Below are 19,478 nucleotides of genomic sequence, written 5' to 3'. Positions count from 1 at the left end.
TAGAATCCTCCACTGTCCAAAAGTCTGTACACACAATCTCCAGTGGTGCAGCCAAAAAGCCACCGCGTCAAAACTTTTTAATTTTTCAAAATAGGTTTTTCACCCTAAATGCAAAATGTTTATATTTTTTGTACGTTTTTGGCTTAATTACTGCTCTGAGTATATTGTTCTTTCAGCAATTTTCCATTTTTAGTCTTTATACTCCAGTTAACGATTAATTGATTGCTAAATTAGTTATTAGTTACTTCAATAATCGATTAATCACAATTAATTCGATTAATTGCCTCAGCCCTGAACAGATTCTCCATCTTGCTTGACAGGAGAACTTTGTAAACGTTTGTGATGGTAGGACAGAAAAAGCACTAGTCTAGAGGGAGTAAAATTGTTACCAGTTGAGATTCACATCCCTGATCTTTGCTCTTCTTCGATCAGTTCAATTTAATTTAACGTGTAACCGTAGCAACAAGGTGTAGCGTAGGAGTGGCATTCTTCTCCAAGTCTGGTCTTGTTTTTGGCCGCCACATTAGTGCAACAACAAAAGCCTTAATGGCTGCTTTAATTTTTCAGCACTATGGCTCCTTTGTGTTGCCCTAAAAGCTGCCCACCAGATGGAGAGTCGGAGAAAAAAACAAAACCGAGGGTAATTAATGCGCGTGCAGGAAGACTCAAGATGGTGCGACCACATGACTCACCGCTGGAATTTGGTGTAAAGTTGCACCGGCACATCCTCCGCGTATCCAAAGCTCCCTCTCCATGGCCAATTATCAACCTCAGCCGAACTGCGAAGCCTTAAAGGACCATGTGCTTCTGATGAATATTCATGCGACGCTCTGTTTGGAGAGGCCCCATTTAGACCGCATTAGCGCTGGAGCATGCAAGGAGAAAATAATGATGCTCCGTGATGATAGAGATTTAAGTAAACAAATTCATCAAATGTAGCCCTCAGCTCGCTGCACGGGCACTGAGGAGTTTGAGATGGCAGGATTTTTTTGTTTTCTCTTGTTTTCCCACTGGTTTCGCAGGAAACGACTTTTGCCTGCAAATCTCTTACAGAGGCAGCAGTTTGCTGTTTCTCTGATAAATGTGGGATCCTTGAATTCTTGGTTCAATGATCCGTTTTACTTACGGTAAGGCTGACATGACGCCTGCAATGTGTGAGGCATCAGATAAAAATAAAAGGTTTGCTTTAGGAGAACGAGTTTAATCCTTTCCTCTGGTGCAGCGCGTTGGGAAAAAGTAATTCAATTCAAAAACTCATTGATTTCTCTACAGATACTTCTGGAGTCACAGAGTGATGTAGTTTAAGTTTTACTATTATGGCTTACAGAATGAGCTGGGTGATTAATCAAAGAGTAATCAATGAATTGCTTAATCGCTTTTTCAATTAATCGCTTAATTCAATTAATCGTTTAATTTGATTTATCGCTTAGTTTGATTAACCAATAAATTTGATTAGTCAAATATTCATTTTTTTTGAAGATATAATTTTTGGAATATTTGGATTTTTATTTTTATTTTTCAAATTCACCTCTTGGGTTTCCAAGCTTGTTTGACAAGCATCTGTTTGCTTGGACTTTGAATTCAAATCTAAAATTTAATATTTGGGCCAAACTAATATTTTTATTTAATATTAAAATAATAAATTATATTATTCAGAGAAAGAAAGTTGTATTTTTTTGAGCTCCAAAAACCAAAAAAATAACAAAACATTAAAATAAGGAATGTTGAGTATCTTCTGAAGTTTTACTTTGGCATTGTTTACAAATAATACTTAATATCTACTAGAGATGCCTCACATTTCCATCAAATTATTATAAGTAGCTGAACGTTGAAAAGATTTTGTAACAATTGTGACTATTTAGCAGAAAGAACCACATGAACTGAAGTGCTCACAACAGGTTGTAATAAAGTTTTTCTTGTAATTTTAATGTTTTTACTGGTAAAATTGCATCACTATTTGCTATCATTATGACTATTTTCATAATTAAACTAAAATTGTCATAGGCTTAGCACTCCGTCATTCAAATCAGAGAAGGGATGATTAAAATAAAAGCCACTTTTTGTGTGAATCTGACATCTGCAGTGAATTTTAATATATAGCAAGAATGTAAGTATTCTTAGTTTTAAAATTACTATAATTTTTAAAAAGTGTCTTACATTTTTTTATTTTGAAGAACAATATTAAAGTTTATAAAATGTATTTATATTTATTTATTTTTTGTAAAATAGTCAAAATTAGTTCTTGTAATGATGCAGATGTCAAAAAGAGCCTCAGCATCAGCAAAGATCATTTCACGACTCGTTTCGCCCTCAACTCCTGAAAGAAAATAATAAAAAAACCAATGTTTAAAATTACAAACCAAAGAAATTGAATCTGAATATATGCCATTTTTCTAACTAAATGAGATGATTGTGAGATAACTGTGAACGATATTAAGTGGAGTGAAAACATATGTTCTGTCTGGACCTGCCAGCTCCAGCGTCTGAAGCTTCTTAGCCAAGAACAGCAGCCGCTTAACCAGGTTGTGTCTGCAGGAAGGATTAGCAACATGCCGTAATTTCCCACTGAGTGGAAAACTGGAGATACACCTATCAGGGATTTTATGGCCAGTTTCCAATCTGCAATCTTTGTAAAGCTGCGTCCTGCCAACACGGCTTCTTCCAGTTCCCCTTTTGGTTTCCCATATGACTGAAGTTTTTTCTACTTTCTAGATTTATTTAAGTTTCAACTAATCGATTATTGTGAAGTAAATTTAGGATTTTATATCTTTATACATGCACAGTGTATAAACTGTTTATGGTTTGATAATACCATACCAGCTAGAGAGAAGGGGTAGCCTATAAAAAGAGGAAATTGTCCACTTTTGACTTTTCCAACTTATTTCTCAAAATTTCTAAAATTTTTTCTAATAAATTTTTGACTTTTCAAATTCTCAAATTTCAAAGTTGTTATCCACAGAAAACAATTAACAGATGAATCTAAAAATTTTTGTTTTTTTTTAATCAAAATTTCTACTTCAAATTTTCAAATTAAAGTTATGAAATTTCCAAGTTTTTTCCTCAGAAATATTCTGAGATTAATCTAAATATTTTTAGAATTTTCTAGCAAATTTTCTACTTTTCAAATTCTGAAATTTCCAAGTTGTTTCCTCAGAAATTTTTGGAGATTAATCTGAAAATTTCTGAGCTTTTCCCTAGTAAATATTTGACATACAAAATTATGAAACTTCCCATTTTTTTTTCCTAGTAAATTTGAGTATTTTCTAGCAAACATTTGACTTTTCCTTGAAAATTGCTGATATTAATCTCAAAATGTAGAAATTTTCTGCTCTTTCTGTTGTCTCTTAACACGCCTTCTTAGCCGTGTGAAAGTGAACCTCAACAGCTGAAGACATAAAAATATTTATCAATTTTGATCCCCAGTCAAACCGAATTTACTGGACCATCAGATGTCAAAGCACCCTTACTTTTGTCTGCTTTCTTTCCTAAATAATCGCATCCCTCGTGATTCTCAAACACTCAAATCTGCTTCAATTTTCACGAAAAGCTTCCCAATCAGCATCATCTTAAAAGTTGCGCTGCTGCAGATGAAACAAGCTCCTTTAACGCTCCAGTTCCAGCCAGACCTTCTCCCTTCATCGCCGTCCAAAGCTCATGGCCTTCCCTCCGCTGATCAAAAGAACATGTGTCATGGTGAGACTATCAAAGAATGTCAGAAAGATAAATACGGCCTATGAAAAGTGTCAGAATGAAATTAGATAAATGTTACAGTAGGTTTCTCTGGTGCTGCTGACTACTACACACCATGAAATGTGGCTTACTAGAAGCCTGAAATATTCAGTAATCACGTGGGAGGGGAAGCTGCTGCAAAGCAAACTGTTTCTTTAATGCAGGGCCTTTAATGATCCTGGTTTCACAACCACTCAGTCGTATACTTCTGCCATTGCCTATGTGGATATTAAAGTGATGTAGTGAGCACTCAAGCATGTAGTCCTAGTATTTTAAAACAATACCTTTCTGCAGATGCTGCAAAGCTGTTTGTGTTCGGCGTTTATGCAAATGGAAACCTGTCAGCGAAATCAAAGAAGACAGTTTGGATGAGAAGATGGAGTATCTTCAGAAGATAAAACAAGAAATGATTGATGCCTGACCCCATTGATTCTGTCCAAGACGATGTGCTAGTCACGCTGACTCTCAGATGTGCTTCGTATTAACATTTTCAGCTTTTCTCATTTCTCAAAGGACAAAGCTTTGCTTTCATACTCGCTCTCCCGTCTCCCTTTTAATTTGATATTCAGATTACAGCCGCTGCAGAAAGAGCCCCGTGTGACAGAACCTTGGCAGAATCTCGAGCTGTTTCAGGGGGAAGACCGGCGAAAACATTGAAACTCAGTCATGTGGACTGAAGCTTGAGCGCTATATGAATGATATATTCTGACAGACTGAGATAATCAGGAGAGAGATGAAAGAAAGCAGCCGATGACGGCGCAGATTCTTTTATCCACCTCACTCATGTTTGTGTGGCTTCAGGGTTGATTCTGGGAGAAACTTCCTGCAAGATAGCAGAAGTAAAAGGACAGAAGTTTGTTTTGGTAGCTGATCATAACTAGCCAGTTGTAATTTTCAAGTGAAACCTTTGTTATACAGCAAAGTTTCAGTTTAGGTCTCCTGTTTTGTTTCTGTCTTGTTCCTTATGAGCTCCAGTATCTGTTGTGCCTTTTATGGCCTCTACAGATTTCTTCTGGTTTTACATATTTTGTCACATTTACCTGCCTTAGATTAAACTATCTCTGCCTTTTTAGTGTTTTTCCACAGGACCTCAATATGATCCAAGTCAGGACTTTGACTAGGAACCTCAAAAGCCTTCATTTTGTTTTAGGCATTGCAATTATTGTTTTGTTGCAAAACCAGTTTGCTCAAAAACCATCAAAATAACTGGTAGAGAACAGAATTATTTAATCCTGAGTTATGGTGGGTTTACAGGTTAGTTCAAGTAACTATTTCCAAAAAAAAAAGGTGCTTGCAGCCGTCTTTTTACCGGTAGTACTTTGGTGTTTCAACGTTTAGATAAGTACAGCAGTTTTTGGAGAAAAGAACCCACTTTAGTTGAATATGCACCAAAAATAATATATTTAGTGTCAAATAAACAGACAAACACAAAACGTTTGGACTCTTAGCGGGTTTAAAAATTTGATCAATGTTAAATTAAATTATATAAAAGATCATTTGGTTTCGATGAACCGTATGTCTGATGGCCAATTTCTTATTTTAGCTCCCCACAAGCTAAAATAATGTTAGCTAAGGTGCTAATAACATGTTGACCACTCCACTCAGTTTGTTAGCATTCACCTTCACACGTTGAAATCACTCAAAAAATGCAAATGCTAACATTAGGATGTTGACTAATGTTAACTTTGTATATGTTAATGGTATTAAAACTGTTGTTTTTAAGCTAAAATTAAGTAGAACGCTAATGTTAGCATTAGTGCTATCACATTGGGAGTGACCACTTTTAGGAGCTTCATCCTCAGAGTCCAGATTGAACACATAAATGTGTTTTAATCTCTCCGGATTAGGAGAGATTTTTGTTCTGATTTCATCTTCGGACAACGCAGTAGATGTTAAAAAACTGGCAGAGCAAAAATAAAAAGCTTAATCCAGTTGTTAAAATGCTTTAATAATGAATTGGTTAATAATCCATTAATTTTATTATTAAAAGGGGTTAAATAAATTACATAAAATAAAACTGCAAGATTTTGATCTTTTTTTACCAGCTTGTGTTTGGTACCATCATTGTTGCTAGGCAACTGAACTTATGCTGGACTTGACGCCAACTAAGCACTTTGCCACTGTCAATATTAGCTTACTAACGGTTTATGCAACTTTTTAAGATGCTATTGCTAATGAGACGCCATAATTTCCCAATCCTAGAAAGAATCAGGCGCCGCTGTGATTATATTAGCCAGTTGAAGGAGTGGAAGTTGATGTGTTTTTATCCATATTGACTCTGCTAGAGTTTGTTTTGTTTTTCACAGGCATCAATGCTAGTTTGGAAGTAAATAATTCACGGAACATCCTGATAAGGAAGTATCACTTCAAATAACTGAACGCAGTTAAATCTTTTGTGAAGTCTTAGTAGCTGGGGTAGCAGTGACCACTTTGAGTTATTTAAATGCCACCAAATTGGTCTTTTTTCCCCCTCAGTTTTAGTCTCTATCCTCCCAGCTGAACTCTGAGGCATGCAGTGAATCTTCACGTTGAACCTTGGCTCCATGGCATTAAGTGGTATTGCATCGATCAATACGTCAAGCCCTATTGACATCAAAGGCATTAGGTTGCCTCCCCATTAGATAAGTGCTTTGCATTCTGCGCGCCCCCCCAGCGCAGCAGCAGCGCTCGGCTCGGCTCGATGCATTCAGTTCAGGTGACAGCCCAGCAGTATAATCGGTCCGGTTTATCGATCGTAGTGGGGATTCTCTGCAGATTATCTACTTGGGGGGAATCCAGGGTGAACTTGAAAGCAGAACTGAGTCGTTGTTGTTGTTTTGATTTAAAGACGAATGCATTTTCTAATCTTCCTCATTCTTGGTGGTTTTATGTTACACCCAGAGATATTTTTAGAAATGACCGCTTACTGAATACTGAGGCTGTGGATTTTCTCATTGTATCTTTGCATTACTTATCAATCAAAAACCTTTAAGACACACGGCTGGAGTCCTATAGGAAATTTGGAAACTGATCATAAAACAATTTTCAATTTGCATTTAGCCTCAGAATTTCACTGTCTTGATTTTGTTTGAATTGCATTATAAAATGGAGCCATCTTACATTTTGTGGCCATTTGGTTCATTTTCTGTTTGTTTTTTTGCAGCTGATCCTTTTAAAACTGGCCTGATGAATGGCACAGATAATCCAGAATACACAAAGCATTGACAGAGTGCAGTTAGAGCCAAAGATTTAAATTTAAAATGATTTTCATTCAATATGGACTGTTCTATCTGGCTGGAAATGAGCAAAGGGTGTCTCAAAATTAAATAAAAGTAAGACAAAATTTTAAAATATATAATTCACATGTGTTTCTTCGTGTTATTAAGAATGGGTTGTTGAAAATTATGTATGTTATTCTGAAAAATATTTCTTAGAATTATATTGGAGCTTTTATTTTATAATTTTTTGTCTTATTTGGGCAAAAAAAATGCAGATTAGCATTTTATTGCTGCGTGAATGCAGCCTCAGTTAGATATTTATTAAATCAGGACTTTGACTGGACCATTCAAAACATTCAGAAGAAACCTTTAATCTGAAAATTATTCAGGTGTATGAATAATTTGGGTCATCTTTATCTGTTTTGATTACTAGACAAGTTTTTGCTACACTTTTGGAAGTTGACTTCTTATTAAGCAAACATCTTCTATTATTGCTCTAAAATTTAAACTTGGCTTCACATTTCACTGAGTTCTGGTTCTGTTTTCTTACTGTTTCACACACAATAACATCTAAATCTGTTCTTGTAACATTATTGAGTGATTTTGTTTATTTTGAGTTTTCCTAAATATGGATTTTATGGAGACGTCACACACACTGTGATGTTTTAATCTCACCTCTTGTCTTTTTCCAATGTTAAGTCTTATAAACGCGGTGACATCAGAGCAGGTGTTGGGCTGAAATCATTGGTCCTGAGTTGTGGGTTGGCTCTCCAAACAGAAGAGAATTGCAGGAGAGTTGAAGTTGTTTCTGCTGATCGATGGCCGCTCCTCCTCCTCCTCTTCCTCTCTCTCTCATACGCTCTTTGTGCCGGGAGCAGCCACTGCGATGATGATTAATAAAAAATGTGTCATGAAAATTACATTATCTCAGGATTCATAATTAATATCAAAATATGACTACACAGCCTAAGTTTGTATTCGTTTCTACATGCTATAGATGTTTTTGTCATCTTCCTCTTTGCACTGTCATTTGTTTTCCAGTTTGATGTTATTGCATCGTCTGAAGGTGTCCTCTTTGTGCTTCACCTCCTCTAACCTTTTCTCTCTTTATCATTCTCTGCATAAAAATATGTTTCCTACAGACTTTAATTATCATATCTGAGATTTTGATTAAAACCACAAGAGGTAAGAAATAATTAGAAATCTTTAATAAAATGAGCTGGATGGTGAAGCCCTGGTTCAGAACGATGACATCATGCTAATGTCGACTTTAAAACATCAGTTTTCTGATTTCCTTATAATTTTTACGTACTTTGGAATAAAAACTGATCAGTTTTTATAAAAAGTAACTTTATTTTTTACAAGTAATTTGTAAATTACTTACTTTAAAGTATAAAGAAGCATAAAAAGGAGCAGCAAGGATTAGGGGAAATGTTTCTGTCATAATTCGAGAGCACTCACATTTTCAATCTGAAAGCAACATTTAATGTCTTTTGTTCTCAATACTTTAATACTTTTGCTTACATTTTAAGTATGAAAGCAGGACTTCATGTCTTTCTTCTCAAAACTTGTAAATACTTGTGCTCAAAACTCCTGCTCTCTTTCAAATATTCACTCTGCTCTCTCAAACCTTTCTCCTCGCGCTCAAAACTTCTCTGCTTGGATCAAATCTCCGCTTGCAAACCTCTTTACTCTGTTGTGAATCATTTTCTGCTGGCTTGGAACGCAGAAGTACCGTTGCCTGGCAACCTGTCAGCCAATCGAATGAAAGAGTGGAACTGGGTGCGTTTGTTTCCTGCTAGTGGGCGTGCCTGTGTGGCACATACATAAAAAATACTTGGTAAGATTTTGTGTTTTTGCATATATATATATATATATATATATATATATATATATATATATATATATATATATATATATATATTTTTTTTTTTTTTTTTTTTTTTACAGAATTTGAACCAGTTGAACATGTGGAACATATTTTCAGACGAAGAAGATTTTTCATCTTAAATGCAAAATGTACAGTTTTGGAATCTGTGTACTCCATTTAATGATTAGTTGATTACTAGATGACAATGAATTTGATTATTCGTTTCAGTCCTAATTGAGTAATCTGAAGGATAGACACGACCAGCAGATTCCCAGCTATTCCTGCTTGGGCTTCTTGCACGCCGCTGTCAGTCTCACACTTCCTGTGCACCTCGACTCGGGCTTTCTGCCAACAGCAGCTTCCCTACAGGAGACAAACACCCATCGCCGAGGTTCTCCGTGTCTACTCAGCGCCGAGTCCTGCTGGGTCAGCAGATTGTAGCACCCAGACCGAAAAAAGAAGGTTGTCGTTCTCCCATTACACAACGATAAAATAAAGAATCTGGCTTTCCGCCGAGGCTTTGGATGCATTTGGCTGTGGTCTTTAGCGCAGCGTCCAGAGGAACCTGAGAGTGCTTGATGGCGCCAGCATGCTGGGCAGTAAAGATGCTGGTTTCCTCCCGGGCCTTGCTCACCACCATCTAACTGTTGTTTTCTTTTCCTGAAGCGCCTCTTGACCGTGAAACCTTGCAGCTTACAAAAACGTTCAGCGATGCTCCGTTGATTGCTGTAATTTTCACATCAGAGTCTCAGACGGAGGTTCCTAAGGTCTTCGGTATTCGCTGTGGATGTTCCTGCGTAGAAGTCGGGTCTCGTGGTTCTGTGAGAGAAATAGTGACTCTTTGGCTGAGTTTATATTTAATATTTGACAGGAAAAGCAGTCCATCAGAAGCTGCACTGTTTTTTTTCTTTTGTACTTTTGAAGGTGACGTATAATGCTTCCTTGAACAGTTTGGGATACGTTTACATAGTCATTACCAAATCATTCTTTGACGACGAGATTTCAGTTGGCTCAGTTCTGCCTATTTTGAGCTGTTTTAGGGCGTCTTGTCACTTTAAATCCAAATGAACTGGCCACACCCTCCAGCTCAACATTTACACTCGCCCATAAAAATGGCTGCAAACCTTACACAACCATAAAACTTTGAAAAGCAGAAGTGGAGCCTCCTGCACAACAAGCAAGAGTACAGCAAGTTGTTGATGGATAAATCAACAACAAAACGACGGAGCATACAGCGGGTGATCAAGCATCTTGGAATTCATCTTGGGTTGCTAGGTAACGGGCTGGGCTTCTCTGGGGTTGCTAGGTAACTGTGGAGTGCCTGTTGATTTGTGATGTTACATTCCGGAGGTTTTTGAAACGGTTCATTTAACAGACAATAAAAAAACATTAAGTTATTGCCAAAAAACAGCTGGGTGGGCTTTTTAAAGCACTTAGACTGGATTTAGAAACATTTGAGGCAGAAGTGGAACCAACAAGAATGTATCAAGTGGTTTCTGGGTATTAAGGCAAGAACAAAGCACTTGTATAATCCAGCAGCCATTGTACAGCGCATACAGCAGTAAAAGCAGTTGACCAGACCTGCTGGAGTTCAGCTTGGGTTGCTAGGTAATGGGCAGAACTCTGCTGGGGTTGCTAGGTAACAGACCAGGCATACCGCTTTGTGACGTTACATTCGGGAAGCTTTTGGAACTGCTAATTTTCCGGACACCAAAAAAAAAACAAAAAACATTTACTTTTTAAATTAATCTAATTATTCTAAGAACTTTGGCTGCTTTTAGAACCAGAAGAGACTCAAATGGAAGTTCCAGAATGTGAGTTTTGTTCAATAGGTCCCATTTAAGATGTTGTGAACCTATTTATGTCCTGCGGTACAAACTTCTCCCCCTTCACCGTTTGGCAGAGACCCTGTAAGCCTGTATAATAGGACTTGCATTCCTTCCTACATACTTCTTCCTCCCAGCGTGAGTGGGTGCCAGGCTGCCTCAGAAAGGGATCGCTACAGAAAACACTACATCCACAGCAATTATCCTCTTAGCATGCAGCGATGTCTCCTCCTCAATCTGAAGAGCGGCTCCTTTCAGCCAGACCGGCCTTGAAGAACCAGGGTTCCCTTTTGTTTTGCTTCACATTTAGTCGCTGACTCATACTTTGTGGAAGCGCTGCCATCATGGATCAATGGTTAGAAAGAAAAAAAGTCAATGTGATCGGTTGCTCAATAGATTCCTCCTGATGGTAACATTTTCTGACTTTTATTTCAAAAGTCATGCTCAGCGTCACATCTGCGTGGCGTGTGAGGGGCGGAGCGCTTCATAGTGATGACAGATTCAGGTTTAGTTTTGTTTAAGTCATAAGACGGCTGGGTCTCCATGGCAACAGAAACTCAGCATTAAGAACGAGAGAAATTGACCTTTTACTGATTGGATGGATGGATGGATGGATGGATGGATGGATGGATGGATGGATGGATGGATGGATGGATGGATGGATGGATGGATGGATGGATGGATGGATGGATGGATGGATGGATGGATGTCCCAGGTTAATCAATAAATCTCTTGTGTCTCAGTTTGATAAATGAATTGATAAATTGATTATTTGAAGACAGAATGAACTGAAGCGTTAAATCTCTGTAAACAGTTTTGACATTTTCTTCTCCCCGTTTTTGTTTCTTTTTTCAGATTAAATCATTAAATATTCCTTGAAGGCAAATAAAGAGTTCAGGCTCAAATTTCTTCCTGCTAAACTTGGAAGGAGTTGATTAAACCGGAGTGTAAATATTGAGCTGGTTTTTCTGAAAGTCAGCGCTGCTAAATGCTGCTGCGGCGTCTTCATCCCGTCCGGTGAATCCCTGCTTTCTTCGCGTCTCTGAGTCAGAGGGAAAAAATGAATCCTTTGAAAAAAGAAACTGCTGAGTGTGTGAACCCGGCTAGCTGTATTTACATTTTCTCACACTTCTCTTAATCCCTTTTCTAATACCACACAAAACGCTGCGTTCATGGTACTGTCTCACAGAGTCAGAACGAGGGGGAAATCAGAGCCGGGCCTTATGGAGGGATTAGCTGCACACAGAAGTCTGAAATAGGAGAATCCACACCGGATTATCTTGACTTCCAGACAACACAGAAACATCACAGCAACCGGAAGCTCTACCTACAGGCTATCGGTCTGCTCAGAGCAACCGAGCGCTCTGGTTTTTTCCCTCTTGATTGCTTCCTGAAAAAGAGCTTAAAATCCTGTTGAAACTCCATCATGGCGCCGCTGGAGTTGCCGTCCGCCCTGCTGTGGCCACATCTGCCCGGACCACGGCTGCACTGGCAGACTTGCACCCCGGGATCAGCAGCAAATCTCAATCAGGAGCATGGGATGCCAGGAGGGGGCCGGCGAGTGGAAGCACATCATCTGTGCAGCGCGGCTGATTTCTCTGACTTTCGTCAGCGCATGAGATCACAAGCTTTCCATGCATCGGGAGACGGGAAAATGTTCACACACACACCTCTTCAGATCGTATATGTTTGATAAGAACGAGACTGGAAACTACTTTGTGCCTAAACTGGCAGTATGCCCAAGGTCAGCTGTGGAAAATCTTGCTTTCACAGAGCAACTCCTGCAGACTAGCGGCAGCAATTAGCAAACTACTTCTTAGTCCGACACTCTGAAGAATGTTTGTAAAAGGAGAAATACTGTTGTGATGAGCAGGAGCTTCTTAAAGAGACAGAAGCCCAATTTCAAGGCACCAAATTGCAAAGTCAAATTTATTTAAAGTTATGTTTGTTATATACATCATTTCTATACCAACTGAAGGTGATATAGTTACTTGACTGTGCTATAAAATGGCACTATGTGCCTGGAAAATACACAATACCTCCCCTTTAAGTTCTATAGCTGCCCAAGCTTTAATGCTGCTCCAGTATTTCTGCATTACATTTTTAGTTTGACGTTGCTTGTTCTGTTAAAATGTCAAATATCATGTTGCAACCAAACCTCATTTTGTAATTGCTCAGTGTTTCCTGACTCTGCTTCTGCCTCTGTTTCCTTACAGTAAACTTTGACCACTTCCAGATTTTGCGGGCGATCGGAAAAGGGAGCTTCGGAAAGGTAACACAGGTTTTTTTAATGCTTCACCTTTTGCCCGCCACATTCATTATCTCTCTTCCTGGATGGTAAATCACATTGTGGTGCCTAAAAGAGTCATTTTTCTGTTTCAATGTGATTATTTCCTTAAGTAAAATTTACTTTTCCGTCTCACTCCGCCGGCTTCTGGGAGTTCTGACCCAGCGTCTCAGTTTAATTACCGAGCAGCGCTGCGCTGTTGCTGTCTTCATCTGCTGGGTTGGACCTGGCTGGAGGGGGGAACGTGGCGTTTCTCCGGTGTTTGTGGGCATTCTCACTCCCAGCAGCGGCCACAGGTGTTTGTGTCGTCATCAGCAGGCTTTGTGGATTAAAAAATGACATTTTTGATCAACATTAGTTTCTAGCTGTGTGTGTGTTGGAGGCTTTAATGCGTTTTCATCAGCACACAATTGGACTCTGGGGGCCTGAGTAGTTTATTCTAATTTTAAATCCCAAACATCTCAGCTAATATTTGTTCATTATTCATTTGTTGTGATATTCTCGTTCTCTTCTGAAAACATGTCCCGTGGATATGATGAACGCATTAACATGTGAATTTATGTAAATTTATACTTATTGCTTTGTTCCCTGCAAGCTGTTTTCACCTCCTTCGCTATACAGAAGGGAATCTTCAGCAAAACAGGATGAAGAATATGTGGAAATATGAAAATATATATATTACTGAACCCACTGGTGACCTGTCCAGGGTGTTCCTCACAACCCTGCAAGGATACGAGGATATTTTCTAAACTGCTGCCCAGAGTAGTGAATATAAATGTTATTTAGTGGCGTAATGAAGTCAGTTACTTAATCAGCAATGACGTTTTTCACGGTGGAGAACCAAAGAGCTTCAGCACATAACAGATTAAAAGTTTAACGTTTTCAGCTTTTAACCTCCATCTGCCAGAGAATAAATACAAATACCCAGAGTTGAACATTTGTGAGAAAAAATCTCTGAAATTTTGAGAAAAAATGTGGAAGTTTCAAAAGTTTAAAATTTTTGACTTTTCCATTTTTTTCTAGAAAATTTCTGAGATTAATTAAAACATTTATGTGTTTTTTGATGGGAATTTACTCCCATTTTGTTTCTATTTACAATAGCCCTAATAAATGATTCTCAATTCAAATTTTGTTTTGAAATCCTTTTTTTTTTCTACGATCAGTCAGACTTCAGTCAGACTTCTGTGCGAACGGTTTACGACCCAAATGTACTGAAATACATGTAGTGCTCTGTTTGCAGAAGTAGCAATGGATGGAGCCGTTTATGGATTGATTTTAAAGTTTATGGGAGCGATGGGAGCCGACAGCGTCGCCACAAAATCCTAACAACATGAAGGAATATAATTAAAAGAAAGCACAACTAATAGCAATGGCCTTTTGGTGTAAAATTATGGTGCATTTCTCACATTATAACTGTAAACTTCAGAGTTTGAAAACTTAATACTATATATATAATTTAGCTCCACATATGGAAGTGGCAAAAGTCAAATTTTGGGGGTTGAAAAGATCAGAATTGGGACTAAGTGGCATGATTGGAAAACCGTCTCTTGTATTTACTCAGGTTACACGTGATATCGGGTTACTTACTATATTATTTATTTCAACTGAAACATTTACAAAACAAGAGAAATCCATAAGGAACCAAACAGCCGTAATGTCGGATACACCGGTGCAACTGGGGAAAAAACGTTGCACTCCAGAGACTTTTAGTCACATTTGAGAGCAAATTAGTTGCACTCTGGTGCCCTGTAATATTCATGCAATGAATCCAATTAACTGCAGCAGAAGGCTTCCTGATCTGCAGGAAGATAATGGTAAAAATCTGTCAGTTTAAAGTATTTGGTGGAAAGTTTTCACCGGCGTTCCCGTCTTTTTCAGTCCGCTCACAGAGATGCTGGAGGTGATCTCATTTGATGTTTCGCGGCCTCATGCTGTGCTCCTGCTGCGTCTGGGCACCTAACAGCATAACTCTTTAGTTTCCCATGAAACGCATTTAAGGAAGAGAAGATGAAGTTTGAAATAAATTAGATTTTTGAGGCAAACAATAATGTGGAAAATCATTATGTTTCCAGACGAGTATTAATCCTGCAAAGCTGTTACTTTTGCATCATAAAGAACACATTTAGTTTCTGTAATGCGCTACTTTGTGTGGCAAAAAGGACCTTATGTAGTGCAATGAAACACAATCTGTGGTCCACAGCTTGTGTAGGTGCTCCGAGAGAAGATCTTAAAGGTTTTGAGTCGTAGTAGCTGTTGTTTGATGTTTGTGTTTGCTTGTGAAGGAGTGAAAATGAGTGCTGTGGGATTCGTTTCTTGCCTAGCAGGGAGTCGTGAGCCGCAGGAGGGGGAATGCCAAGAACGATGCAGAGGAACCCTCTTCTTCCAAGAGGCGTTTACAAACTCTCTGAACCGTTTACCACTTCACTCTGCTTCTCAAATCCATGACGCTTCAGCTCCTTCTGCAGAAAATGTGTTTATTTTTTTATAACACATCAATGTGCAGATTGGTAACAGTCAATTCATGTTAACTATAAGAATTTGTTTATCTGTGCTTGATAAAATATTAGGTGTGCTTCTGCAGCCTGCGTTGAATTTCAAGGACTAGACAGAAACCACGTCTAATATTGAATATTAGTGCTGCAACTATTATTCTGATAATTACTGGATTAAAAAAAGCTTGGTACATTCTGCTGCTAAAGGTTTAATTTAACAAATTAAACCTTTTTTAATACAATGTCAGAATCACATTAATTCATTATTCATTAAAATAAATAGCAAAGAATCTAAAAAAACAATAGGTTGAATAATATGTAAAAATAAACTTCTTTCAAATGGATCAGAAAGTGCAATATTTAATATTAATAAATGTTTATTGTAATTTAACATAATAAATATATTTAATTTATAATTTATGTATTTATTCTATAATAAATGAAAAACATTTATTTAATAAATATAGTATATATGATCAGATATTATAGATTTAATATATAATTATGTGATTGAAATAATATTATTATTTTAAATAAAGAAATTATTTTAAATATGCTATTTGAAATAATTTTGAATAAAAATGATTCATTTTAAATAAATCAATAAAATAATAAATTTCAAATCAAAACAATTTATTTATAGATTTATTATAAACAAATGTTTAATCTAAATATTTATTTATATATTATGATTATATTTATATTAATTATAAAGTAAAACGCATAATAAATAATGTCGTTGCTCAGAGCACAAAACATAGAAATAGACTGAATAGATCTACCTTTACAGACTGGGAATATTGTCATCTATATCTGATGTAGAGTTTACTTCAATATTGATACCGATATCAGTATCGGTATCGGTGCATTGTGTGAATACACCCTGCGTAGCCACCTGCCTGCGTCGCTAAAGGAATGCATCGTCCTGGAAACTGAGGTGCGCTGGTGTTATGGTGTGAATTCCTGCGGTCTCCTCCATCTTTCTCCCTCTGATGTTCTGAAGCATCTGTACTCCGGCAGATGGAGTGAGGAGGGATGTGATTCATTCCTCAGCGTAGCTCATTTGTAACAGCTCACAAAGCTCCACACACGTTCTCAGAGTTGATATAATTGCCTGCTTCCCCTTCGCACCCCCCCACCTCTTCTCCCATGAGTATCACCCTTTGCCCCCCACCATCCCGCGCCCGTCCAGAAACCGCCGTGTCGACCGCGGGGCTCATTAAAACCTGTGCTACCGGAGCTGGAGGGCGACAGTCATCGGATCCGACAGCAGTTTAGTGACAGCTCCCCAACGCCAGCAGTCAGGTTAACATCGAAACGCAGAGAGAGGAAGAGAGAGAGGGGATGGAGACAGACACGCAAGGTCAGGAGTAGCGGAAGAACTCAGCTGGTGGTTTCCACGTCTTCATTTCCTGTGCCATGCAGACACTTCACTACGAATAACCCCTTGTTGGGCGCCCGTGTGATGGAGGTGGAGAGACGGACGGACGGAGACAGAAACAGGCGCTGGCAGTGAGTGGGAGCAGAAGAGAGACGAAGGGGGGAAAAGGACAGCGAGAGGAAACTGTGACAAGCTCATATGGGAGAAATGAAAGGTCAGGAGATGATGAAGCCTTTTTTAGCATTTGCTCTCTTTAGTCGCCCCACTCCATGTCCACCTGCCTGTAAGCCAGATATTGCTCACAAAACGTCGTCCGTCTTCTTTAGCTGCCAGTGTGAAGACGGGAATTTGTTTTGCAGTTTTCCACCATCGCCTTCAGCTACCTTTTAACCTAGAAATTTGGCGCCTCCATCCCCCTTGTGCCTCTTTAGGTTTCACTGGAGCTCTGTTGCTAAGCTGCACAGGATTCAGGGGCCATATGGATAAAATCGCTCCAGGAACCCAAAATCTGCATCTTTACTTATTTAGCAGTTTGTTTTTAACTACGTGACTATTTCTTTATTCTAGTTCACAGAGCTATTGTGAAATCTGAATCCTTCATTTTGCCGTCTAAGTTTGGTAAAGTGTGTTATAGATGTAGGAAAAACTCTATAATTAGATATTCGGAGTGTGTTGTATCCATTAACATTCCAACCACTTCCCCCTGAGAGACTCCTTCAAGTATCAGGACTTATAAAAAAAATAAAATAATATTTCTGCTTGTCCACGCCAGTTTTGTTCCACCTCCACATTTTCCATATCTGTGGCGCCGCGTGGAGAATTAATTGCAAAACTGTGACTGAAGCCAGCTACATTTTCTCCCCTTTCAGGATAAAATTACATATTCTGCTTTTTTTAAAATCTGATTTGGTTCTGGGATAAAAAAGGTTATTATGCTTTAAAAGTTCAGATAAGAATTCAGTCGACTAAACGTCCTTTCATGATCAGTGCTTCTGCCCCAGATGAGAAACCTTCAGAGGTTCGTATCTTCACGGCCTTTGAAGGTTTTGAAAATATAACATTTTTTAAGTACGAGTCGCTTTTTGTCAAGCAGCGATCAAAAGAAGAGATGATTATTGACTATTGGTTTATTAAAGAGTCTTGGAGTTTGTTTATTTCACTTTTATCTCAACAGTACAAAAATGTCCAAGTTTTTTGTGCACATAACATGAGCTGTGTTTTAAAAATAAGTTTAACCTTTATCAAACCAGGTAGATCAGATGGGAACTCATTATTTAGTAATCAATTAATTGATTATTCAGATGATTAATCGATTAATCAGATAAAAATGGGCATTATTATTATTATTATTATTATTATTATTATTATTATTATTATTATTATTATTATTATTATTATTATTATTATTATTATCATTATTGGGATTGTTGTTACTATTATTAATTATTTAACTATAAAACTAGAAATGCATTAATAAATACACATAAATAATTCAATTCCTTTTTTAAAAATAAGGAAATAAACATTTTATTGCCTAAAATGCAATAACATTACATTCATTCATTCAGTGCAGTGTGGATGTTCAGTCCAGTCCATTTGTTTATTTTTTCATTACAGATTAATCATTCAGTTTCAGAAGATTAATAACAGACTTAATCTATCATCAGTTTTAATAATAATAGTATTTTTTTTATCCAGGTGAATGTAAAACTGCCACTTCTGTTTCAAAATGTAAATATCTTTTGTATATTTCTGGTGTAATTACTGCTCTGAATATGTTGCTGTTTCAACAATTAGCTGCTGTTTGAATCTGTGTACTCCAGTTTAACATTTAATCAATTAGTAAGTAAGTAAGTAAAGCTTTATTTCTATAACACCTTTCAAGATAATCTCACAAAGTTCAACAAACAAAATAATAAAAACACAAACCAAATTTATGCAAAAGCAGATTAATTTTGCAGCCAGTTACTAAATTAGTTGACGATTATTTCAGTAATCAATTAATCACAATTAATCTGATTAATTGGTTCAACCATGAGAATTTATTCTTATTATCGAGCAAAGAGAAATTGGACTGATGCCATTTTATAGCTCAATCATATAACTCTGTTACCTTCAGGTGTCATAAAAGTGCTACATATATTAAATATAACTTAAAATGAATTTACTTCCTAATTTAAAACCTTGAAATTGGGACACTGTCTCTTTAAGAAGCTCCAGCTTTTGCCGAGACTCCGCCTTCAGGAAATCATCACAACATGGCTCCTTTATTATTCCTCTAATGTTTTTACCAGCGTTACACTGAGAAGTGGGTCATATGATGAGCTCAGCAGCAGCGCAGTTCCACCAGGTGTTTGCTGATTGCTTCTGGCTAGTCTGAAGGAGCTGAATGGGGCGAGGGTTGCTCTGTGAGCTGGAAGCTTGGAAACTGAGGAGGAGTTCATCTTCGAAGGAGGAGCTAGGTCCGCCCAGATGTTTTGCAAAGTTGAATGGTTGACATGGAGATTAAATTATTTCTCAAACATGCATGGAAAAATCAAGGCTACACTTCAGGTATGTTTTTGATGAGGGGATAACATAACATGATGTAAAGGAAAAAACATAGATTTTACATGATACTGCCTCTTTAATGCGTAGGTGACAAACATCCTGCTCTAAAATCAGAGGTTTTTAATTACAAATGGAAAAAAATATAT

At 37.6% G+C, this 19,478-nt stretch overlaps 1 protein-coding gene across 1 annotated transcript in view; it reads left to right on the top strand.

Annotated features, from left to right (window-relative positions):
- stk32c (serine/threonine kinase 32C) overlaps window positions 1-19,478 on the top strand; it is a 91,979-nt gene that overhangs the window by 18,963 nt on the left and 53,538 nt on the right. The window contains exon 2 of the mRNA XM_014998341.2: window positions 12,839-12,894. Within this exon, the coding sequence (XP_014853827.1) occupies window positions 12,839-12,894 (56 nt within the window). The remainder of the gene's footprint in view (window positions 1-12,838; window positions 12,895-19,478) is intronic.

The sequence above is a fragment of the Poecilia mexicana genome, unplaced genomic scaffold (genome assembly GCF_051168715.1).
Source record: "Poecilia mexicana isolate PSO_F unplaced genomic scaffold, ASM5116871v1 scaffold_15, whole genome shotgun sequence".
Classification (NCBI taxonomy): Eukaryota; Metazoa; Chordata; class Actinopteri; order Cyprinodontiformes; family Poeciliidae; genus Poecilia; species Poecilia mexicana.
Note: the sequence above shows the minus strand (reverse complement) of the source record. Positions and strands in the feature narration are given on the sequence as shown.